The following is a 25,512-nucleotide window of genomic DNA, read 5'->3' on the forward strand; positions in this document are numbered from 1 at the left end:
GGTTCCCAGTCCCTAGGGTGAGGCCCTGGCTCTGAGAGCCCTGAAGGACCCCAAATCCCCAGTAACTCTGCCAGGCTTTGGGCCTCAGAACCCCCTCTTCACATCTGGGCTAGCTTTGGCCCTAGGAAGTGGTTGGGATGGAATGACTGAGGGCCCCTTGGGTGAGACAGCAAGGACTGGGGTGCAGAGCCTGGGGCCCCTGGCCTGCAGGAGGAAGAAGTCCCACCAGGACAGTGGTCCCTCCACTCAAGCCCTTCCCTACCAGAACCAGTCAGTATTCTCCCCGTGTGGCTTCTCCTTCCAGCCCCCTGACCCCACCTCACCCTTAAATCTCAAAGAATGAATGTGGGATTTTCAAGCTGCTAAACTAGGCTGAGCCATCAGCTCCTCTTGTCATAAGGGAAGAGGAGGTGACATCAGCAAGAAGGAGGGGACAGAGCCCTTTCTTGTCTCTCACAAGAGCCCCTGACCTTGGCCAGCAACCCCCACAGAATTGGGGAATCCCCAATTTGTATGACCCCAAGCAAATGAAGTCATGCTAGGTTGCAGGATCACCTGGGCGGGTTAGCTGTGTCTTGGCCAGCCACCTGGCTTCTTGTTTGGGATGATACATAAGGATTCAGGGAAGGAGAAAGATCTTGGCCATGAAATGGGGATACCCCCCCTCACACACACACACCTAACAGCTATTTGGAGATGATCTGGTCTGCATGGGAGTGGAGTGAATGAGGCCATTTCAGAAAACCACCAATCCCTACTTTAGAAGAATTGTGAAGTAAATGATGGTGTTTGGGACAATGGGTTAGTACCTTTGCACGAACAATCATTATATTTATTTAATGACATGGAAAGATGCGGAAATTGGGTTTCCCAAAAGATTATTAGAGGTGAATGGTTTTTCATTTGAATTTTCTAATTTTTTTCCTACTAATCGCATGTATTTATTGTGTAATGAATAAAATAACGGAGTTGTGAAATGAATTCATGGCTGAAGTCAGCTGTGGGAGACCACCAGCAGGCCGGGATCGAAAGAGTGCCAGACAGAGGAGCAAGGGTGGGCTCAAGGGTAGGATGAGTGTAGTCAAGGTTTTGGGAGCTTGAGGCTCTGTTCTTGCTCTGGTCTAGGCCCCTTGCTGTGTCACCTGCCCTCTTTCCTCACCTGGATCCAACCTTATGCTAATAGAGTCTACAAACCTCTCTTACTTAATAGCTGCTCTACCCTCAAAGTCCCGTGGGACTCAAGTGAGCCTATTACCCCTGACTTGAGGAGCTTACAGGCATCCAGGAGGGACTGGACATGTGACCACATGACCAAGGCTACTGAGAGGGGACACCAGTGCCCCAGGAGCTCAGACAAAGAGCAAGGGGAGCTGGCATTTGGGCCAACCTTGTGAATCATTCCAGAGCCCCTGGCCTCCTGCATTAGCTGTGCTACTGAGTGTGATGACCACCTCCTCTGAGAAGAGTGCCAGACAAACAGGGCCCTCTAGGGACAGACTTGCTGCCCTCAGCTGGAGTGGGCAGCCTTTCGCATCACCCACAGGCACCACTTCCCCTCCCCACCTCCTCTCTGAAACCTGAAACCCCAGCTTATGCTCTATTAAAGTGTCACCAGGATCTACACTCTTCTCTGCCTAGAAAGCCTGCCCTGAGGGCCCACCCACAGAAACCTGTCTCCCACGCTCCTTGCCTGGGTCTGACCCTCAGACAAGGTCTGGCCCAAGATGCTGGGGAAGGGGGGTGCTTACTCACAGCGATGGAGACGGCACTGATGACAGCTCCTAGGTAGCCCTGGATGAACTTGGATGCAGGTGAAGGCTGGAAGACAGAGACAGGATTTCAGGCCCACTGGGTGCCCAAAGCCTCCACACTTTGCCATTGCCAAAAGCCCCAGCCAGCAAGGGGCATTCCTGCTTCCCAAGAGGGAGGGTCAGGCGAGAAGGAAGAGGTCCCTCTGGAAGACAGAAGGGACCTTAGTGCAGAACCCTTAGTGCAGTTCTAAATGTGGAAATATGAGACAGCAACCTCCAGGGAGATGCCGAAGGGCCCACTGCACTCTGCCCTGTTCTAAATGGTCACTGGCAGACACTGCTGGCTGCGGGTAGAGAACAGCAAGGGCCAAATGAGTCCCTTACGGCTGGGCAAGCAGATCCAATTTAGGAAGACGGCGCTGCGAGTGGGCGCCTGGCGCCTGCAGCACCTCCTGGCTAGAAATGGCAGTGTCAGGGCTGGCCACAGCCTACTGGCTCTCACAGGCCTTGTCAACCCAGGTAGCAACTGCGCTTCCGTGCCAATAGATGCCAGTTGCTCAATATGTCTATGGAAAAATGTATCCCAAGTTGCAATGTAGAAAATTAAGAAAGAGCTGAGGACCTTGCCTGTATATAGGACAATGGCAATTTTGGAGACATTCGGTTTAAGGTGAACAGAAGTCAACCAAGCAGAGACGTATGTGCGTGAAGCATTTGAGCGAGACGTGGACTTAAGGGTTTAGATGGGGGCAGGGGGTGGCCTCGGGATGTTAGGCCCTGCAGTATTACCCCCAGGCCAGCCCTGCGGTATTATCCCCCGAAAGCCAGAGAACTGACCGACCAGGGAGAGGCAGCCTCGCCAGTGGAGCAGGGTGGACACCGGAAGGGTGACTGGGCTTCCATGGTAAGTTTGTCCCAGAAGGACAGGGGACTGGGGAGGACATGTCTATCGTCGCAGACCCATCACCCCTCAAGAGCAGCCTTTCAGCTTTGCAGCCAGAAGTCTGGGGGCACCAAGGCAGCCTCCAGGAAAGCTTGGAGAAGCTTTAGGGAAATTCAGTTCCCACGTGGCTGACGCCGTCCTGATCCAGTATCGGGTATAAGAGCTGTCTCTAGGGAATTCTGAAGCCAGTGGAGCTCATCTCTGTCCCCCCCCACCCCAGTGCCATGCTGTGGGCCTTCTTCACGTCATGCGAACAGTGCCCCCAGCAGCTGAAATAAGGCGCTACAGGGGGCAATGCTTCACCCAGCCGAGAGGCAGGAAGGAAGGATAAAGGGCACCCAGCCGCCGGGCGGTGGCCCATGGCACTCACCTTGGTAGCATTGCGGTTTGCATAGTTGACACAAGCGTTGTGGCTCTGGTTCAGCCACTGAAAGGCAAGCGGGGAGAGGAGAGGAGAGGTCAGGGAAGGCTGCTCACCTCCCTGGAAGCCAGGCCTGCGCCTGGGAGGCCACGCGCCTTCAGAAAGACGTGAGCCGCTAGCTCACAGTGGGTCCGTCCAACCCACCAGTAGGATAACTGACTGTCCAGTTTGCCCGGGACTGTGCCAGCTGTAGCACTGAATGTCCCCAGTCCTGAGACACCCCTCAGCTCCTGGCCAACCGGGCCACTGGTTCTGCCCACCCCAGAGACAGTACCTCTTCCAAAATTATGGCTCTCACTGCCCCAAATGGGCCCCTCGCCTTTGCCACACCACCCTTATTACATTACTTACTGGACAGAGGTGGACACTGAGGCCCCTGGAATGACTGACAGCCCTGAACTTCTTTCAAAAATCTCCCAGCCCAGTGTCCTGCACCCCGGGCCGCACCCAGACGCAGGCACTGTTGGAGTTGTGCTCACTGACGTTTTCTCCTTAAGACAGACGGGTTTTCTTTCTCCCCCTCTTACTCTGCAGACACACACACAGCTTCAACTACTGTCAGACAGCCACACCCAGCCTCTCTTCAAGAGCAGAGACCAGGGTCTGTGATGCCTTTTCACCCACCTCGCTACCTTGGGGTTGGGATGCATTTACCTTCCCCACAGATTTGGGTGAGGCTGATGTCCAAGAGGCTGTGGGCCTCGAGGTCACTGGCCATGGGCCAAGCAGCCAAGGGACAGACTGGGTGGCCACCAACAAGCCATCCAGCAGAGGGCACCAGCCCAGCCCTCATCACCTCCATGCGAAGGTTAAAGTGACACATAATGGCCTGAGATGTGGGTTGCTGGGAACCTGTTCAGCAGAGCCTGAAATCCTGGGCTTCTCCCAGTAGCTTCTGGGTTGGGGAGAGGTACGAAGTGGGGTGATTTCCCCCGAGAGTCATGGATGGGAGAGGAGACACTGAGGCAAGGAGTTCTAACCAGTACCTGTGGGGCCCTCCCTCAGGAGCCTGTTTGCCGGGAGACTGTTACCTGCCAGAAGACAGTGGATGCCAGTGTCTGGTTGGGCAAAAGAAGACCGACCACCTGGGGGGGGGGGGGGGGAGAGGGAGAGAGGAAAGGCTGTAAAGGTCAAAAAAACCACCCTACACTTTTGGGAAGAAAAATTAAACAGTCACAAATAACAGCAAGCTGAGTCCACACAAACTGATATGAATGATGTGCTCATACAAACTGCTGCCCACAGTGAGACTGTGTATGAGGACACCCAAGGTGCACAATTGTATCACAGCGTAACTCCATTCTCAAAGAAAGACATCTTCTATAGAGCCATATACATACACAAACACATACACATACATATCTCCAAGCATGAAAAAAACCTGTGGCACACATGAGATCCGGTTACACAGTACTCTCTCTCAGTCTTCTTGAATACTTCAGTATTCTTTTTAACAGCTGACACGCATTATTTCCATAATTGGTGGGCAGGGGACAATCAAACGAACTAACTAAAGGAACACCTTCCCTGCCGCTCAGCTAGCTTGGCTCCTTCACACTCCAGCCGTATAGGGGATTTTGGTGCGGATTAAATAAAACTCATTTCAAGGCCTTAAATGCTTTCCAAATACAAGCTGGAGGAATTTATATCTGCTATCACTGAGCCCTCATGAAGCAAAACCTACACCATGTTTAAGACATTGAATGAAACATGGATGTCTAATAAATATTTGAATGAATGAATCAACATACCCATATAGCTAAGTAGGACTACATACATGAGGACCCATTATTCCAAAGCCCAAATATCACCTAGGACCTAGACTCACTGACTTTGGTTTTTGTTTTAAGTCGAGATTAATGTCTGATTTTAACGCTGGCCAACCCTTGGACTTGAAGGATCCACATGCCTCTCAAGTTTACCTCTTGAATGCTTGTGTGCAAAATAACACCTACCAAGTACTGCTGCATATGGAAAGAAATGTGCACAACCATCCACATATTGACTTATTTATTATTCCTGTAGATAAAATGGCTCTTTGGCAAGAATTTCTGTAAGGAACAAGTATAAACATTCAATTCTATGCAGTAAATCAAACTCTAGACACCCTCAGCAACATTAGTAAATCATGTTTTAAAGATTAAAATGTTTTTAAAACAGTGAATATGCACATACATTTATATTTATTGGCCCATATCAGTTTGAATAAATTTATATAATGTAAAGCCACTCCACAGCTCCAGTGAGGAATTAGGAGATTTTTCTCCCAAAAATGAGATCCCAACTCCATTTTCCTTTGCAATGGCAGCTCAGGGTACTGGAATGGGAATCAGGAGACCTGGGTTCTTAGCCTCAGCTCCGTCCCTGTGTGATCTCCAGCAGAAGACCGTCCCCTTTGGGGTTCTAGCCTTCTTACCTATAGAGTGAAGGGGTTGATCCTGGAGGTCCTATCTCAGTTTAAATTCTATTCTCTGTTCCAGGTAATACACGTGAAGTCAATAGAGATAGTCCCATTGTACAGATAATCCCCCCACCCCAGCCCAGTTGAGAAGTATTATGGGGAACACAGGACCTCCTCCCAGCCAGGCTGCCACACCACAGAGAGGAAGCTGAGCCCAGAGAGGCCTGACGCTGGGAAGAGACAGCATGAACCAGCAGGAGTGCACGTGGGCGTGTGCACATACGAGTACACATGTGCATGTCCGACTGCCCCCAAAGCCTGAGGAAATGAAAGTAGTTCTTAACTGTTGGGAGCACATCATTCCCCCTAATCTGCTGGTTTATATTACATGGGTGTGTTATGAACGACACTGTCTTCTCCCCTCAGCCTCCACTGGTCTCCCTGAATTGTGCGTGGGCCGCCAGGAGTGGGGTATGATGCAGCCCCGTGGGACTCACTGTATGTACCAGACAGCTGCCGACCAGGACCTTCACAGCTCATCACATCACAGGGTCCCCTTGTGAATCCCTATCAAGAGGGCATTTTTAACTATTCTCTTTGCCCTGACTGTCAAGGTCAGGCCAGCTCTCTGTGGCCCATGTCTGCCAACTGTACACATCCTCATGGGATGTATTTTGTGTCCAAAACTTCATTCCTGACTTCATCTTCCCTTCCTGTCCCTAAATTTCCTTTTGTCTCATTTTCTTCTTTATCTTGTGCCATGTATTTTTTTTATGTGATTGCAAGTCTTTTCCAGAACAAACCACAGCCCTAAACTAAACCGGTACCCAGGCTATGTACTATAGACACTCACACTCACATCTATAACCAGTGAGTTTTTCACCTTGTTGGCCAACCCTGACCAGCCTCCTGTCCCAAACTCCTGCCCTAACATGAGCCTCATGTCCATGCACCTCTGGCTCCTTATGCTTTCTTAGAGATTGATTGATTGATTGATGATTGATTGACTGATTGATTTTACTAAGCACTTCTCCTTATGTCACTTACCACGATCCTTATTATAACTCTGGGGCTCAGACAAAGTAGAGATTACTTTCTATATTTTGCAAATGGGATAAATGAGGTTTAGGGATATTCAGTGATCTGCCCAAGGCTTCATAGCTAGCCCAGAAAAGAGTCAGGTCTCCTAATTCCTGGCCTGGGAGCCCTGTCTCTCTGATTTTAGGAGCGCCCTCTCCAGCTCATCCCCCTGAGCACAAAGGAAGAATCAGACCCCATGCCCATTTCCGAGCATCTGCTGTGCACCAAGTTTCATGCTGCCCGCAGTGGAGAATATCAGAGGAAAGGAATATAGAGTACCTAACCACAATAAACAAAACCCAACAGGAAAATGTACAAGAAAGTCCTTTATGCCACCTGGGCACGAAAGGGACAAAACAGTTCCATCGGGGACTTGGGTGTCTGTAAATCTGAGAAAGTCTAACATTCAAGCAGGAGTTCAGGCAGGGAGAGGTAGGGGTGCTCTGGCTACCTGCCGAAGGAGAGGACGGTGCCAAGGTCGCGTGTGTGAGCTCACGGGAGCAAGAACAGCTGAGAGACTGGCCTCACTGAAGGAGGAGGTTTGGGAGATCAGCAGACTGGAGCCCAGGAAGGGTGAGGTTGGAAGGCAGTGGAACACCATGTAGCATTGGCCGAACGGGCTGAAGGGAGTCATTTGAGCTGAGGCAGAGGGAACAGGGATGCTGCCCTCCAGGTCCTACATCAGGCTGGTGGGGCCAGGAGCACCCGGTGCCAGGCCCGTTCCCTATTAGGCAACACGCAGCACCATCTGCACAATCTCAGGAGCAAGAGCAGATATTTTATAACTTCCTTTTTTCTTTTTAGTCTAAATTAAAAATAAATGTTCCTTCAGTTCTCAGATGTATATCTCTGGTGCAACCTGCCCACATTCCCTCACGCTGCCCTTTCCAGAACGTGGCAGGGGAAAGGAGGAAAGAGATGGATAGAGAGAGGGAGCCAGTCCACCCGGCTCCAATGCCAGTGGATTGCACCTCTTCCAAGAGGGAAACGCTTCAGGCGTGGCCGCGCAGATGGGTGGAGAGAGCCCAGAATGCGGCTGGTACCAGGGAAAGTGGAAGGAGAGCCAACAGCCAGAATTTCCAGCCCAGCCTCCACCCTATCTTGCTGCAGGACCTTGGCCAAATCGCACATCCTATCTTTGCTCCCATTTATAGTTCATAACATGGCTGGGGTCTCCTCCACAGCTCCCACCCCCGGAAGCTGTCCTCTCTGCACATCTGTCTGTTTGCCGTTCCCTTTCCCTTTGGATGGATGGCTGTGGGCCCTGTGGATGAATACTAAGGCTCTGGCCGCAGGAAGAGCTGAACTCACGTCCTGGTTCTAGTATTTATGAGGGGTGACCATGTGCAAGTTACTTGAGTTCTCTGTGTCTCTGTTTTTTCATCTATTAAGTGGTGATAACCAGGGTACCTCTCTGGATGGTCATGGGAGTAGGCGTGGGAAGAATTCAGCAGTGTCTGCCTTCAGCAAGTGCTTACTAGGTTAATGTGATTCCCCTCCTACTATCTCCTTCTTTTCCGGTCTTTGCTGGCCCCTGCTTTCTCTGAACTCTACAGTCTGCATGACACAACTGAGGATCACCTTGCCCCCACCTTGTCTTTGGACACAAGCCTTATCCCTCAAAGGATCAGGAGTTTCTAAGGGTAAAGTAGAATACGGGCTTTTCTCTCTGATGTCCCCCAAAGCACTCAGCACAAAGATGGGCCCTAATGACAGTGGAAACATTGCCAACTCATTAAGAACATTAAATAATTATTGGCCAGAAAAAGATCTATGATGGATTGTGACAATGACAACCATCAGCCATCTCTTCCTTGCCTCTTTTACTAAATTCCGAATTGCATGGGGTGCTAGCCTTTGGGGAGGGGATGCAGATTGAGTTTGGTCCCAATTGTTTGCTCTTCCCTGCGCCTCTACCCTCGCCAGAGGCGGGATCTATTTCCCTGCTCTTGGTGTTGCTTAGTTATGTGACTTGCTCTGGCCAATGGCATGTGGGAGGAAGCGGCAGTGTGCCAGTTCCGCGCCCAGGCCTCAGAAGCCTCGTGTGCTTCAGTCGCCCTCTGGTGCTTCTAACGTTGCTGCGACGAGACGTGCCCTGACTAGTGTCCCGGTCCAAGAGGGATGGGACATGAGGAGCAGAGTCCAGCCTAAAAACTGAACTGCCTCAGTGAAGCCCAGTCGAGACCAGCCAAACCCCAGGTCCCTAAAAGTAAACGTGTATGGCTGCCACTGAAATTTTGTGGATGTTTGTTACACAGCACTATAGTAGCAAAATCGCATTAATTCAGAGATTACCACATAGGAAGAGTGAATATGCTGTCCTTCCTGTTTCAATAGTTTACACCATCAGTGCACCTTGAATTGTGTCTTCCCTCGTGATGTTGGTTTCTGAGCAGCCTCGCTTATCCATCTGCTCCACCTGGTGACCATTAGCCCAAGTCTGGGGCCACCCCGGAAGGGACGAAAGGCAGTCTGTGCTTGAGCCTTGTCTCAGGACCGAATTGAGATGGGGCCAATCAATGGCACCCACATGGAAACTGGCTCACAGGAAAAATCACATCTTCCCTGCCGGCCTCCTCCCCCCAAGTATTCTAACCTCTGCAGAGAGATGAGGTCTCCGTCTGGGAGAAAGGCACCACCAAATATCCCAATCTGCTCGGCCACAAGGGGGACGTGAGCAGTTGAACACAAGGACAGGGGACCAAGGCCACTGTCACAATTCTGTGTCCTGTGATACTGGGACTCAGAGTGGGAGAAATGAGCAACCCTCCACCCCCTTGGCTACTGTCCATACAAAACTAACTCAAATAATAGGAAAAAGAAGATTTTTAAAAATAAAAGTATAGAAAATCCAGAGAAAAAACAGGATGTGTGTCAAAACAACTGGCTGGTGAAACTTAAGTCAGGGGAAGGCTACAGGGTACGGAATTACCTTGCCAGCCAAGGTAATGGCAGAAATAACTGTCCTTCTCACCCTCCACCCCGTCTCTACTTGGCTATTCACTCCTCATCTTCCAGCTTTCAGCTTAGTTGTCACTTACTCCAGGAAGCCCTCCCTGACCCTCAAGATGAGCTTAGGACCCCTCTCATATGTCCTCCCAGCATCCTGCCTGCTTCCTTTGCAGCATTCACCCCACTATTACCTGTGTAAAGTGTGCCACTCTCGAGAACTTCCAGAAGCTTCAGAGGGGTGAGACAGGTGATGCTTACTTCCCACGTCCTTGGGAGTCCTCGCTGGTAAAGCAAACTACCCCTTTCCTTTGGCATCACACACCTCCCCTCCACACGGACACACTCAATTCCAAATGCCCCTCTTCATTTTTCAAAGACCTGCCAAGAGCCCCGGTACTCAGTTTGCCTGCTCTTTCCTTCTACTTTGTCTCCATCTTCTGATTTATGTGGCTAATGATCTGAAAAGTAACACTCGAGTGCATCAGAGGTGCTGCTAGTTAAAGGATCCCAACCAGTGAAAGAAAATATCATTTGTCAAGTGAATGTTTGCCCCCGACTGGTCAGATCCAGCTTAACCAAGTGACATTTTTTGTATGATATAAACTGGGCCAAAATGGCTGGTGTCACTTACAATGGAAAAAAAACTGGGGCTGGGGTTTAAGTGTGTGAAAAAGCAGGGTCTGGGATGAGGAAGGCTGGGAGATGTCAGAAAGGCCTTGGGAAGCAGTCAGATCTTCATGTAAAGTGAACCCTTTGTGGTCCCCCCTCCTCCCCCGAGATAAGCGGCCCATACCAGCTCCTTCTGAGCAGTGGGGCTTCAAAGTCCACTTGATCACCTGCAGTGTAAAATGAGAGGGCTCCGAGTACGGAGTCCAAACTCCAAATGTCCCAAGACAGAAATCTGGTTTGGATGCAACCCAAGGCCACTGGACTCACGGACCAGAAGTGTACAGTCTGACTGGCCCCAGTCTCCAGCTGGATATGGGGGGCTGGGGCCTTGACTTTGGAGAGGATTGCAGAAGGGTCATGGGGAGCAAAGGGCTGAGGAGAGAGACAAAGATGGCCTGGGAGAAACTCAGGTCCATGAGAGAAACCCAGTTCCTGGTGTCTGAGACGGTGCGGTAGCCAAGGCTGCAGGGCACAGGCTGGCAGGTGGGGAGATGCAGAGAGGACAGTGGGCCAGGACACGCCCTCCTTCCCCCAGCCACATGTGCATGGAAATGACAGCACACACCTCTCAGCGGGAACCTGGGGACAGAGCTGCCGACTATAAGAGGCCCTGGCTGGTGGGGTTCTGCAAAGAGCCTGAAGGAGGGGAGCCATGCTCTGCGCTGGCCTCGGGACCAGCCTCGGTGCACTGGCTTAGTCCCCACGCTTATGTATAAATTGGGATCTCTTTGCCACACACCGAAGGGGAAAAAGTTCCCATCTTCAAATGTTAAGCTTAAAATAAGACACTACATGGGTGCCAGTGGATCTGTGAAATCTGCTGACTAAACTGGCACCAGCCTCTGGGAGAAAACCAGCTCGTTTCTCCTGAGCTCGGGGAGCGAGCAGGGCGGGGGCGGGGTTCCAGTCAGGCAAGGTGGGAGCACTGGAGGTCGAGCCAGGAATGCTCACCTGGGCAGCAGGCGGCCTGGATGTTGCTTCCAGAGCATCTCAGTGAAGGGACCTGCCAACCTTCCTTACCCGTTCCCTGCATAGCTCAGGGACCCAGTTCCTGGTATATTCGCCAGCACCCCCATTTCTATTTCAGTGAGCATTTAATGGCTCCTGCGTGTCTATATTTTTTGCCCACTCTTATCACACCAGGGGCTTCCCTAAGGTGTGGACTGGAACCTTCACTCCTATTCAGACTAGGCATTTGCTGAGATGTTCAGTGCAACCAGCCACTGTGTGGCCCCTGAAGAGCTGATGTGGCCGGTGGGAGCCAGGACAGCCACAGAGCTCCTTCCAACAGGCAAGGCAGTGACCGGGGAGGGAGTGGGACCCATGAGTCCTCAGGTTGCTCGTCCACATCCAAGGACCAAGATGGAAGCCTACAGGTTCTCCCTGTCCAATGGACCCTCTCAGGACCTGGCTCTGGGCCAGCTGCTCTAATCATGGGTATGAATATTTGGGGCTGGGAAGTAGGGCGAGGTGAGCATTGTCATCTGGCTCTGGCTGCTGTGAGGCCCGCTGGGAGACAACCCGGGCCATGCTGCCAGTTCGCCTCAGCCAAGTGTTCACAAAGGACCTCGGAGGCCAGGGCACCATACGCTACACATTCATTTATTCAGTGAGGGACGGTTGCTCTAGGCTGGGAGAGTCCTGGTGCAGACAGGACATTCACAGCAGCTAGGTCAGCAGCGAACCCCTGACAGCATGGGACTGGATCAGCACCCTAGTTCCCAGGATGCCTGCAAGGCTGCAATGACCCTGAAATGACTGACCTGTCTTGGGCAGGAAGAGGAGAGAGTGGAAGAGCATGGGCTGTCCTCAACAACACCTTGTGAACTAGAGACACTGCTGGCGTCCCTTGGGTTAGCTAGTTCATCCTAGATGATGGCAGCCATTGCCTCTAAGGGTCCAGTTGGCCTCTTATGAGGAAACGAGCCCCAAATTCAGCTTCTCTCGTTTGGCAAACAGATAATACTGCCAAATGATGTATTTTTTCAAGTGTTAATGAAATATTCATAAAAGTTATTAAGGCAGATTCTTGTTTGCCTACCTATTAACCATTTTCCCCTGCTTTCTCACTAACAGAATCCCTATAATTGGGGATTGACTATATATGCAGCCAAATTCTGCATAAACAGAACTGTGTGTGAGTCTTTGAAGAAGATTCTTTACAGGGAACTGACTCCATTGGGAGGTATATCCTTTTACTCCTCCTTTCTCTTCCCTGAACTGTGATGTGATGGCTGGAACGCCAACAACCATGTTGGACCATGAGGTAATTTTGATGATAGAAGACAGCACTGAGAATGGTTAGAAAAAGGAAAGCCTGGGTTCCTGACAGGACTGTGGGGATCCACCTACCTCCAAACTCTTTTGATATGAGAGAGAAATAAATTAAGCCACTGTTATTTTGAACTTTTTAATATGTAGATGGTTCTGATCCTAACTGATATAATCATATATTATGCTACAAAGAAAACCACAATACATCTCAGATGGCAGAATTGTAAAGGTCACTCTCTCTGAAAACAAGATAAACTAGAAAACAATAACAAAAGAATATATTTTTTAAAACCCACTTGGGATTTGAAATGTGTTCTTCTACCTAATTAAAGCAAAAAGATTGAATCCTCTGATTAAAGAGGATTCAAAATTATAATTTCAAATTTATTTAGAAATAAAAACATAGATCACTATATGTGAGAACATATTAGATATAGCCAGGTATCAGATACACTCAGGAGAAAATTCACAACCCTAAGCAATTTTTATTAGAAGAAAAGAATGAGAATAAATAAATTAAGCATAAAACAAAAACAAAAAGTAAAAAACAAAAAACATCTACCACAAAATAAAAGAGGCCAAAAGGATATTATAAAAACGAAAATGAATAAATAAATTAGAAAACAAAAACAGAAGAACTGATAAACACATCTAAGAGCTAATTTCTAAACACAAGTCTCACAAATCCAGTTATTTTAAGAAAGGAGATGGAGATGAGATGTAGGAACAAGACTCAAAATCGATCCAAGGAAAAATCATTAAAAGCATTAAGATTCAAAACTTTCTACAACAAAGATACCAGAGAGTAAAGGGCAAAGAGCTGGGAGAAGAGATTTACAATATATATAATTCAAAGGATTAGTGTCCAAAATATATAAAGAACTCTTACAAATAATTAGGAAAATACAGGCAATGGAAGAATGGACAAAGGATGTGAACAGGAAATTCATAGGTGATGTATAAAGGGTCAATAAATATTGAAAAGAAGCACAATCTTTTTGGTGTTCAGGGAAATAAAAATTAGGACCATAATGAGATGCTACCTTTCTCCCATCAGACTGGAAAAAAACAACAAACAAACAAACAAAAACACTAAAAATATATGAAATCTAACCCCTCTGAAGAGAAATTTGGCAATAGCTATCAAAAATTTAAATGTGCACACTCAGCCATTTACACAGAAAATTCACTGTCTAGAATGGACCCTTGAGAAAGCTTCATACTTGTGCCAAAAGAACTTTACAAGGATTTTTCACAGCACTTTATTTCTAATTAGCCAATAATCAGAAACAACTTAAATCTATCACTAAGGGAGAGAATACTACTCTGCTGGAAAAACGACGAGTGGATGGATGAATGAATAAATGAATGAATGAATGAATGAATGAATGAGTGAGTGAGTGAATGAATGAGTGAATGAATGAAGTACATCTTTATGTAAGCAAACAGCTACATGTAATCAGCTAATTGTAGATAAAGAAGTATAGTGTTATATTTTAATAGAAAAAATACAAAATAAAAATAATAGTCTAAATGGTGATTCATATATATGCAAATACGTAGAAAAAAGCCTGAAAGTTCATACCCAATTTCTAAGAGAGGTTACTCCTAGGAGCAGATGTGGGGTTGAGGGGTTGCCAGAGCAACTTTTAGGGTTTTTTTGTATTGTTTGAATTCTCAGCTGAGACAACATAGTCATGTATTACTTACATAACTTCTAAAATAGTCTTAAGTTCCTGGTGGTAATTTTGAATTCCAAGAACATATTCATGTATTACTTATATGATTTTATAAAATATACAGGGGAAAATTTTTTAATCCTGAGGATATTTCTGAACTCCGAAGATAAAGAGAAAAAATACCAAAGGATCCCAAGGGGATGGAGGAAAAGTTTATCTACAAAGGAAAAGAAAGAGGTTTCGGAGATGCTGACGATGCTATAAATCTTCATCTAAGTGATGTTTACTTGGACAAGTTCACTCGGAAAACCTATCAAGCTATAAATACATTTATGATGACTGTACCTCTCTCTACATTTGTTTTACCTCAATATAAAAAAATTTAAGAGTAAACTTAACCCTGATTCTAAAACTGAACAAAAAGAAGACTGAATCCTTTCTGAGTTCATTTGAAACCTTAGTTTCTGACTTCCCAAGATTTGGGGGCAACTTCCCTGTAACCAAACCAACACGTCTTAATGACAATACTCCGGATGGAAAATGTGCAGAAATGAAGGCACCTCGAGGCTGTGTTGGGGTTCACTGGCATACCTTCTACAGAGAGAAGTTTGACAATACAAACAGGAGAATTAAAAAGAAATGTATGCTATTTTATCCAGCAATTCCTTTCCAGGATTTCATCCTAAATCAACACTCAGTCAAATACTTATGAGCAGTGATATAAAGTAATACATTAAAAATTTTTTTATAAAAAAATATCCTTTGAAGTTAATACTTACAATTGGTGTCCCAAAAGGAATGTAACCTGTGAGGGGAGAGAGAGGAGTCAGGCCTTATAATCCCACCCACTCCGCCCCACGGATCTCTCCACTGAGACATCCTGAGGCTTCTGGGCTTGAGTTTGGCAGTGGCCCCAACGAAGGGGCACAGGTCAGTTAGGGGAGAGGAGCCTCTGGCCCCCAGGCCTTTTCCCAGCTCAGCCCTCCCCAGCGCAGAGGGGCCCCCCAGCTTTCCTTTCCCTGTTCCCCTTTAGCCAAACAGTTCTCACTCCCCTCCGAAGCCCAGAGGCCCATTCCTGAAGGCAGGGCTGCCCACTGCCCGGGCACCACAGCTCCACGCTTGGCGGCCCTGCCACCGTTTCCTTCATAAGGCACCACGCCCTGCCCACACTCACTACATACACTGCAATGTCTTCGAAGGCCTCGGAATGTCTTCCTTCTTCCCTTAGCCTGTCTTTCTAGCATGTACCCTTACTTCCCTGGCATCACGATCATTGCTAGAAAGGAAATTCCCTACCCACCTGGGATGTGTACCTCTAAGGACCAGAGCCCTTTCAATCGCTAGTACCCTGGCTAGACGTCCTCAGCAGAGCAGAACAGAGCCGGCGTGGCGCACAGTCCGGCCTTGGGCACAGTTTCCTCATGCTCATGGACCTAGACTACAGCAAGGCTCCCTCCGTCACGCCCACTGCTGCCAGTGGGCAGCCTCCTGTCCCCAGCCTCTGGCTTACGGCAGCTGGGAGCTGGATGGCATCAAACCACGCTTATTTACCTGAGCTAAGTCTAAAGCAGAGGTTTGCATCCTGAGGGTGCATAATTGTGCACGCGCATGAGGCATGACTCTCCTCCCTGCATCATTCTGGAGAGAGGCCCAAAGCTAGATTAGAGGTGACCGGACTTAGGGGGAGAGCCTGCTACGGCCTTGTGCAGGGACTGGGGAGCACCCACAACAGCGGCTATAAGATACTCACAGCCTTCACTTCCTTGGAGTTCCTCCTGGCAAGGCAAGGGGGTCACTGGGCGCTAACCACCCCAATCTGCACAAGGATGTCACATAGTTGTTTGTTCTCTCGCCCCCATGAGCACAGCTGTGAGTCTGACTCCGGGCAAGACCTGTGGCCCCTGAGAACTGTAAGCTGGATAATTCCGCCCGCCCAGCCAGTGTGTGTGCAAATGCTTTCTAGGCTATCAGGTTCATATATACAGAACTGTCCTAGTGACCACAGGGCTGGGACTTCCCTGGGGGCAGGGGTCTTACACCTACTCTCCCACTATCCCACCCCCCACCCACTGGTCTCCACAGAATAGAATTCATGGCGAATTCCATGTGTGTGCAGTAGGGCAAATATAATGCAGACATACTGAAGGGCAGGTTAATAGCAGGATCAGAGACCAAGGAGTTAGTCTGGGGATTAACTGCCTGAGTGGGGAGCAGGACCTGGAAGGAAGTCACGCAACATGCGCAGGGAGGAGAGGAGTGACTCACAGGAGGCAGTGCTTGCCCACAGCAGGTGTTACCCTTGAGGCTGCCAATAAGTGAGTGGCATACAACCTGGGGACAGGATCACAGGCAGTAACCTGTGGAGGACCCCACTCCACCCCAGCTGCTCAGGCAGAAAAGACACTTTTTATTTTTTATATTTTTTATTTTTTTAGAAAAGGCACATTTTTAAAAAGCTCCATAGGTGATTCTGAGGCCTGGCCAGGGTTTTGTATGGTTGAGTCAAGGTTAACCTGCAGGTGCCAGTGAGGCCGTGTGTGCAACAGGCTCCATCCCCTCCTCAGGCCGGGACATCTAGATGGTCCTGGAGCTGTGACCATGGTAAGTGGCCCTGGCTGGGCAGAAACAGAAGGTCCCAGGGGCTTACCTGACATTCTAAAGGGCATGAAGATCTTCTCATTGGTGTCCGGGTGTAGAATAGCCTGGCAAGAGCAAGGAACAGAGCACAGGGTGACAGTGGGAGAGGGAGGGGGACAGGGGAGAGGGAGGGAGGGAGGCAGGAAAGGAGAGCCCCCCAGGATGATTCAGATGACCAGTAGCTGTATCTTGCCTTCTGGCCAGTCAGTCCTTTCTTACCATCCAGGGCAAGAGAAAAACTAAAACATGGGCCCCAAAGAGCAAGTATCCTCTGACTAATGCTCAAAGCTGAACGCAGGGAGGGCAGGACCCTGTCTGCCTTGCAGGCTCTCTGAACCCCCATGCCTGGCACACAGTAGGCATGTAACAAGGATTGGGTGGAAGGAGCCACAGGGAAGAAGCTTAGTGGGCCCAGGAAAAGGTGGGCTGGTCTGAGCTCCAGTTTTCAGAAACTCAGGCCCTGGGTGCTGGGGGAGAAGGAAGGGGAGGGGTGGCCAGGAACAAAGGGAAGGAGAGAGGCTGGGCACACAATAGAGGGATCCCAGGGACAGGCTGGGGCAGGGTCCAGGAGAGCGGAGAGGAGGGAAGGAAAAGAAACCAAAATTGGATTACCTGCTTGATTTTCTGTGCACTCCAGAGCTGGAAGGAAAGAAGGAGGAAAACACTAAGGCACATATCAATGTAAGGTCTCAAAGCCACATTTTCTAACCAAGAGATCTAGCTCCAAAGGGCTTAAGAGGCTCAGGCTGTCCTGGTCGCCCCAGGTCTGGCAGTTACCCTGAGGATGTGGCATCAGAGACCTCAGAACAGCAGAGCTAGGGGATCTGGCGCAGATCATTTAAACAAGGGGTCCTCAACCCTGGCTGCTGTAACATTGCTTAAAGAATTCTTCCAGCATCTTTCTAAAGCTTCCTAGCTGATTCTCAGGTAGGGTCAGGTGAGAAGCCTGATTTAAATGAAGATCTTTCAACTGTCTCCCAGAATCACTGGAGGCAGCAGAAGGATTTTTTTCAGAGGTAGGCGGACTGTCTGGGTTCCCAGCTTTGTCACTTCTACCGCTGAGACCCAGTTTCCTCTTCTGTAAAATGGGGATAATAGCTGTGCCTCTAACATTGTTGAAAGATATATATGCAAAGAGCCTGGAGCAGCACTGGGCACATAGTAAGTGCTTTAGAACGGCTTACTGTTGTAGATATTATTATTCCTATTGTTGCTATAAGAAGGTTGTAGGGAGAAGAAGGTTGCTTTCAAATGAGTGATAAAAGTTGTCTCTCTCCAGCACCAGCGTGTTGCACAGGCTGGAGAAATAGAACAATCTGTCAATTCCTTCAAATGATATAAATACTGTTTCATTGAGTCTAAGACATCGTTAATCCTAAAACACTATTATGTGCCGCTAAGTAAGAAAACAATGACATAATGCCAAGACCACCATCAATAAAAAGACTCATCCCGTTTAAGAGATGTTAAAATGTGATAAAATAGGCCTTTTAGAATCAAGCAAACCTGGTAAATAAAGATTTACACTGTGGCAAACCAAGGGAAACCAATTTTCGTTTCCCTTTAGGCACAGAGTGAACTTTTAATGGATCAAGAAGGGCAAGGGGGTAAGACGGAAGATGAGGCCAGCAGTTGGTGTTCAGTTTTGTAACAGAACAGTTCACTAGGCTTCCTTTATATGGCAATGTTGTTGCCTGGAATATAAATTAAGTTGCAGAAGGCTACTGGGTAGCAAAAATAGAAGTTATAAAATTGATATATTAAAGTTTATGCATTATACTCACAGCAGAGTCCCTCAAGCCTTAATTCACAGCCTAATTACTCTTATTTTAGACACATTTCAAACATACTTGATTGTCTGCTATTCCAGGAAGATTGGAGGCAGCAGAGTTTTAAAAAATAATAATTGCAGAACAGAAGGGACTGAGGAGAGAAAAACCAAATGCAGAATCACTGGTAGCCAAAGGAGGAAAGTGAGAGCATACAGCAAAGATGAAAAAAAGATAACAGGCTGACCCTCCCTGGCTGAGAAAGTGCTTTCCTGAAGTGTACCCCCAAATCCCAGTACCATTTTAGGTGCGAGCCTCTCAGCACTGTCCCATAGCATCTCCCTCAGTGCTGGCCACACAGAAAATCCAAAGCTATTCTAAAATTAAATGCTATTTTAAAAAGAACTCAAGATTTCTTCATACAGTTCTTTGAAAAAAAAAAAAAAAATCCCCATGATTCTGATGAACAGCCTGGGCAGGAAACACTGACCTAAGACATCAAAGGACAGTGTAAAGAGCAGTGTTAGAACCAGTAGAGGTGTGGCCTTGGGCTAATTACATTACCTCTGTGCCCCAGTTTCTCCATCAGTGAAATGGGCTGCTGTAAGGGTAGAGCAGATGCTTGATGCTCTCAGGCAGTCTGCATCTCCCTTTAGGCTCACAGCTAAGCCTACACTTCCCAGCTCCCCTCACAGCCGGGTGGGTCACCCACATGACCCAGTGCTTGCTAATGGCCTGTCATGTTTGGCACTTCCAGGCCTGGCCCCAAAGTGTCCCACGGAGAATCCAGTGGAGGAGGAGGGGGCCCTAGAAGATGGCAAAGTCATGAAGTGAAAGGAGTTGGGTCCCTGGACAATGGCATGTGCCAAGTCCCTGAGCTGCACTGAACTCTGACATGAGTGAGAAACAGACCTTACTGTATAAGTCCCTGAAATCTGGGGATTGTTTGTTACAGCACTTGGCTTACCCTGACTCATACAGAGGTTTAAATGAGATATGCGTTTCTAAACTACTTGGCCCACAGAACATGCTCCATTAATGCCTAAAAGAGAGAGTCATTCAAATAGCAATATTTTTAATAGACTTAATTGATTTTTAAAGTAACTTCATGTCTATTGTTTTATTCCTACAACATGCCTGTGTGGTGAGTAGGTTATTTTCAGATAAGGTAACTCGTCTCAGAGAGACTAAGTAATTCAGCCAGAGTCCCATGGGCCTGGTGGCTGGATGGACAAGAGCGCTCAGGCCTCCTGGCCCCCAGGCTCATGTCCTCCCTGCTCTCCAGGGTCCCCTGGAGGAGATGGAGGTATGGTCTGGCCAGGGTGACTGCCATGCTTGAGGCACCAGAGGAGGAAGGGAACTGGCTGACATTATCCTGAGGGTGCAGGACCTCCTGGGAGCCCAGCAGCAGCTGTTCCTCACCAGTACCTGCTCCTCCCGCCCCACGAAGTCCAGCCTAGCAGCACCTGTAATCCATGGCGGCATCTGTGTCCCTCAGGTTCAAAGACGGAGGCCTCTACCTCCACCCAGGGAGCAGCAGTGGAGTCAGGTGCTGGCTTATCAGCAAAGGCAGAAGTTCAGGAGGGCTGTCAGCAGGGAGGCCAGGAGCTCAGAGCTCACAGTGTTCCCCACCCCCCAGGCAGGCTAGTGTCACCACAGATAAGGGCAGTGAAAAAGCCTCACATGATAGGTGAGTCCATGCTTTTCTCTTTTGCTAAGCACTCCCCCGCAGAGGCACTGGGACTTGAACCCAAGCAGTCTGGTTCCAGAAGCCCCACTCTCAGTCACCACATGCCCGCATCTCTAATGCCAGCATCCCAAGCACGCCGCTCCGTCCCCTGTCCCCTGGCATCTAATGTACTCTGGGGATCTTTCCACATCAGCGCAGAGAGCACTTCCTTCTTCCCGAAAGAAACCTTGAAGGGACACGTTGAATATTGTAAACTGTGCCTATTAGTGGACTTTTAGGCTATTTCTCATCTTTTTTTATTGTGGTAAAATATACGTAACATAGAATTTACCATTGTAACCACTTTTTAAGTGGCAGTTCTATGGCATTAAGTCCATTCACACTGGGGTACAGCCGTCAGCAGCCTCCATCTCCGGAACGGACCTTCTCACCTTCGGCACCTGTGCCCTGCACCCAGTAAGTACCAACTCCCCTCCCTCCTTCCCCAGTAAGTACCAGCTCCCCTTCCTCCTTCCCCAGCTCCTGGCAACCTCCATTCTTTCTGTCTCTGGGAATTTGACCACTCGAGATATTTCCTATGAGTGGAATCATACAATATGTGTCCTTTGTGACTGTCCCATCTTTTACTGTTACAGCCATGCTCTGGTGAATTTCCCTGGAGTTATATCAGTATTATATCATTAGCATTTTAAGAAAAAGAATAAATGTGTTCAGATACCTCTGCAGAGCACAGAAGAAACTAACGGTTACTCGAGAGAGAGGCAGTGGGCAACTGGGGAACATGGAAAGGGAGACCTGTTTTTCATTCTCTACTTTTTTATATCTTTAGAATTCTGTACATTGTTCATATGTTACTATTCAAAAAGAATTGTTAAAAAAAAAAATTAAGAGTAATCATGAAAAAAACAGATACAGGGTGTACAACTTCTGAGCTCTTTATTGACCTCTATGGCACAAACTGTTAACTGTCTGACAAAACCTATGTCCCCTTCTTCCAGAGTAATAGAACAGAAGTGGGCAGGTAGCTGACCTGCTGCACTACATCTCCCAGCCTCCTTTGCACGGCAGGTGGCTGACTTACTGTACTACATCTCCCAGCTTCCTTTGCAGTTAGGCTTATCCACGTGACTGATCCCCGCCCCCCCCCGCCCCAGCATCTGATAGGAGGAGAGATGTACCTTTCCCTAACCAGGGCCTCCCCTTCCATGCTTTCTATCCCTTTCCTCTTAGCCAGGTTGTGCTACGCAGAGGACAACCCAAGGAGACGGTGGAGAAACATGATGAAGGGAGCCTGGGTCCCTGAATGATCCTGTGGAGCAGAGCCACCTGCCCACCTGGAACTTGAACTGTTACATGGGCAAGAAATAAATTTCTATGTTATTTGTGCTGGATCTTTTTGTTACAGCAGTTAGCATAACCCTAACTAAGATAACCCAATTGGAGTTAGAGAAAACTGCCTCCTATGATATCAGACAAGCCTTTCCGGAGGCAGAAGGAAGGAATAAAAGCTAAGACAGTGCCTGATGCTCTTCTCATGACATTTGGCAATGTCTCACCTCAGGAGGATTTGCAGTGAGGTGGGAGGGACATCTCCATTTTAAACTAAAATTCCTAGCCATGATCTGATCTCATTCAGACTCACCCCAGACTATATTAACAATAGTCAGGGTCACAGATTTTGGCCCTGGCTCAGCCTCTAACTTGCATGGTCTTCCTGTGCAAGTCACCACACACGTTAGACTTACACTGTGTTTTAAATTAATCAGGCAGGAGAAGGGTCAGGAAGTGGAAACAAGTCTCTCCAGGGCCCCTTCCTGTCTGATGATGCCAGGCCCAGTGCAGAGAGAGGGCAACGTGAGGACTTGGATCTGATTCCCAGGTCTAGGCTTTTCCCTGGAACCTGCCGGACCCATGAGTCGGACGCCGGATGCAGAAATGGCAACAGGAATTGCCCACAAACCAAGAGCTGGTTGCTAGTTTAAAGTTTCATGAGCCAGTCCTGCAAACAGGTTACAGATGGGATGCAAAGCATTCAATGGGAGCCCAAAAGAGATGCAGTGGACGGTCCCTCCACACTGAGAATCTAGGACAGGGAGCCCCCGGCATCTTCTCGGCAGCCTGCGGAAGCAGCTCCACTTTAAACTATAATTCCTTGGCGTGACCATCTCCTTTGGGCTCAGCCTATTTCCCTCTGAGCCCATGGCTGGACATAAAAATGTGCAGCCTTGACCCCTGGAACTGACGGGCTGCAGCAACAAGCCAGAGTGGAGCTGAGACTTTGGACCTTGCTTGATTTTGAACTTGGGGAATGAGGGCAGAGGGGGGTGTGGGAAGCAGTCTTGGTGAGAGGTTGCTGGAACAAGGCAGAAGTTTGCTGATTTCAGAAATGGCCTGAGTCTCAGCTGAGCTGCCAACTGAATCTATTAGAAAAACCCCGATGTAGAGACCAAGGGAAGGGCAGAGGGTGGGCGGGCCCCTAACAAGTTTCAGAAGGAGAAGCCCCACCTTCTAGGGGCAGAGCTGGGCATACCCCCAGCACCAGACCCCAGACGGTGGAGCTAACTGCCCAGGCCACACCCCCAATCTGGCTTGCTCCCCTTCCCCTCTGCCTCCTTCCAAGCTGCTTCTCCAAACCTCTGAAGGCAGCAAAGACAGAGCCTATTTAAAACAGCCTCCAGAAGGTAATTAAACAGAGCCTGAAGGGGATCCTTCTGCAAGGCGAAGGCTGCTTCCATAAAATAAAATTTTTAAATCTTCATAATTTAGCCCAGCCAGTATGGCTCAGCGGTTGAGCTTTGACCTATGATCCAGGAGGTCGTAGTTTGATTCCCAGTCAGGGCACATGCCCGGGTTGCGGGCTCCATCCCCAGTAGGGGGCGTGCAGGAGGCAGCCGATCAATGACTCTCATCATTGATGTTTCTATCTCTCTCTCTCCCTTCCTATCTCTGAAATCGATAAAGATATATATATATATAAAATCTTCATAATTTATCACTTGGGCCAATCCCATTATTCCTTACCATTAATTTTGTTGCCATGGTTACTCCCAGGCGGTATGTACATATGCAAGCCTATGTGGGGTGAAGGTACCCCCAATTCTACAGATCCCTGAGAGAAGGCACGCTCGCCTGGCTCTGCAGCCTAGCACACAGCAGCAGCCACGAGCCCCTACACAGGCAGCTCCTCTCAGCGCAGAGAACGGGCCTTGGGGCCAAACCTGGATTTGAATTCCAGATCTCCCACTTGCTGGCCGTGCTATTTGGGGCAACTTAATATTTATGAGCCTCCACTTCCTCATTTGTAACATGGGGATATGAATACTTATTTTCAAGGTTATTGCGAAGATTAAAGAAGATTCATTTGTTCAGTGAATACTTATTGTGCACCTATTATGTGCTGGGCCCTGATCTAGGCATTAAGAATACATCAGTGACCAAAAAAGAGCCAAGATCTCTGCCTTTATAGAGCTTACATGCTAGTGCAAACAGGCAGTAAGCAATAAAAAGAATAAATAAGAGAATTCTCCGGTACGTTAGAAGGATGGGTGCTTCAGGACACGTGGGAAAATAGAGCAGGGTGTGTGCTAGCAGCGGGGATGGATTTTTTTTTTTTAATTTATGGTAATGGTGTCTACACAAAAGGAGAAGGTGAAGGACGAGGAATGTGAAGGGGACACAGGCCAGGGCCACAGCTTCTGGCATGGGGAAGAGGGATGGAGAGGCCAGGCTGGAGCTGGGGTGGAAGAGGGAAGAGAGCGACACAGGGGCTGCATCCCCTCCACCCCCACGAAGCACCTCTAGTGCCTGGGCCCCACTTTCACCCTGACCCCCTAAGATTCCATCTCTTGTCCTGCGTCTGGCCCTAGTGGCTATTTCTTTTGTTCCCCTTGAGTTTGTTTCCCTGACAGAGTCTTAAGTATGATGATGCTTAGGGCCTGACAGTAGTAAGTTAGGTGGCTAGGGTAGTTTTCATTGAGACGACATTGGAGGAAATACTTGAAGGAGGGAGTGAGCCCTGCAGATACCTGGTAGGAGATGTTCTGGCAGAACAGCCAGCGCAAAGGTCCTGAGGCAGAAGTGGGCCCACCCAGCACATTTGAGAGACAGCAAGGAGGCCAGTATGACTGCAGTGGACTGAGTAAGGGGGAGATTAGGAGGAGGAAGGTCAGAGAGAAATGGGGGCTTTGTAGGCTATGTTAAAGACTGTGGCTTTTACTCTGAGTAGAAAGGAGGGCACTGTGGAATTTCTACTAGAGCAGTGTCTCTTAACAGAGGGGCGATTTTGCACCCAGGGAACATCCGACAATGTTTGGTTGTCATGAACTGAGAGGGGGTGCTGCTAAACATCCTACAGCACACTGGACTGCCCTCCCCCCAACAAAGAATTATCCAGCCCCAAATGCCAATCATGCTGAGGCTGAGAAACCCTGAAGCAGAGGAACAAACAATGTAATGCATGTTTGAGTAGATCACTCTGATTGCTGTATGGGGAATGCACAGGGGGGCCCAGGTAGAATGGGGAGACCACCCAGGAGGCTACTGCAGTGACCCAGCCCAGAGATGCGGCTGCAGCATCCAGTACAACACCCAGCACATTATTCAAATGCTCCAACTAGTACTGATCACTTGCCTGTTCTGTGTTGACTCTAAGGGCCAACCCGGGTCAGCCCAGAGGGGCAGGGTGCTTGACCAGCATCCCAGAAGTTTGAGGCCAGGGGTCAGGGCCAGGTGGGGGGTGTCAGCCAAGCCTTCCTTTCAACTAGCTTCTGACAAACCTACTGACACTCAGAGAAGATTTGGGGCACAAGTATTTTAACTCAGTATTTTCTATGCTATTTTCAGCAAAGCCCAAACACAGCTGACCCCATTTCCTCTCTGCTAGAGGAGCCTTGCAGGATCTCTTACATCCCAGCTGTCCTCTTCCTTGGTAGGCTGCAGTCCCCATCCTGCATGGGGCCTCTGAGCAGTTGATATGTTTTGCTAGGTGCAGCATTAGCACTTAATAAGGGTGGGCTAGGCTCAGACAGCATGGCTCAGCAGTTGAGCATCGACCTATGATCCAGGAGGTGGCAGTTCAATTCCCAGTCAGGGCACATACCCAGGTTTGGGGCTTAATCCCCAGTAGGGACACGGTGTGCAGGAGGCACTCAATCAATGACTCTCATCATTGATGTTTCTCTCTCCTCTTCTCCCTTCCTGTCTCTGAAATCAATAAAGACAAATTTAAAAAAAGAAAATGTGGCATT

The 25,512-nt window shown here is 48.6% G+C and overlaps 1 protein-coding gene across 3 annotated transcripts in view; it reads right to left on the reverse strand.

Moving 5' to 3' along the window:
• The window catches only part of SFXN5 (sideroflexin 5), a 97,774-nt gene that overhangs the window by 48,195 nt on the left and 24,067 nt on the right, over window positions 1-25,512 (reverse strand). For all 3 annotated transcript variants that reach the window (XM_087823631.1, XM_087823632.1, XM_016202590.2), the window contains 6 exons: window positions 17,420-17,446; window positions 16,818-16,872; window positions 14,950-14,975; window positions 4,147-4,200; window positions 3,065-3,121; window positions 1,753-1,818 (listed from right to left, as the gene is read on the reverse strand). In XM_087823631.1, the coding sequence (XP_087679757.1) occupies window positions 1,753-1,818; window positions 3,065-3,121; window positions 4,147-4,200; window positions 14,950-14,975; window positions 16,818-16,872; window positions 17,420-17,446 (285 nt within the window). The remainder of the gene's footprint in view (window positions 1-1,752; window positions 1,819-3,064; window positions 3,122-4,146; window positions 4,201-14,949; window positions 14,976-16,817; window positions 16,873-17,419; window positions 17,447-25,512) is intronic.

This window comes from Miniopterus natalensis, chromosome 13 (genome assembly GCF_054644295.1).
Source record: "Miniopterus natalensis isolate mMinNat1 chromosome 13, mMinNat1.hap1, whole genome shotgun sequence".
NCBI lineage: Eukaryota > Metazoa > Chordata > Mammalia > Chiroptera > Miniopteridae > Miniopterus > Miniopterus natalensis.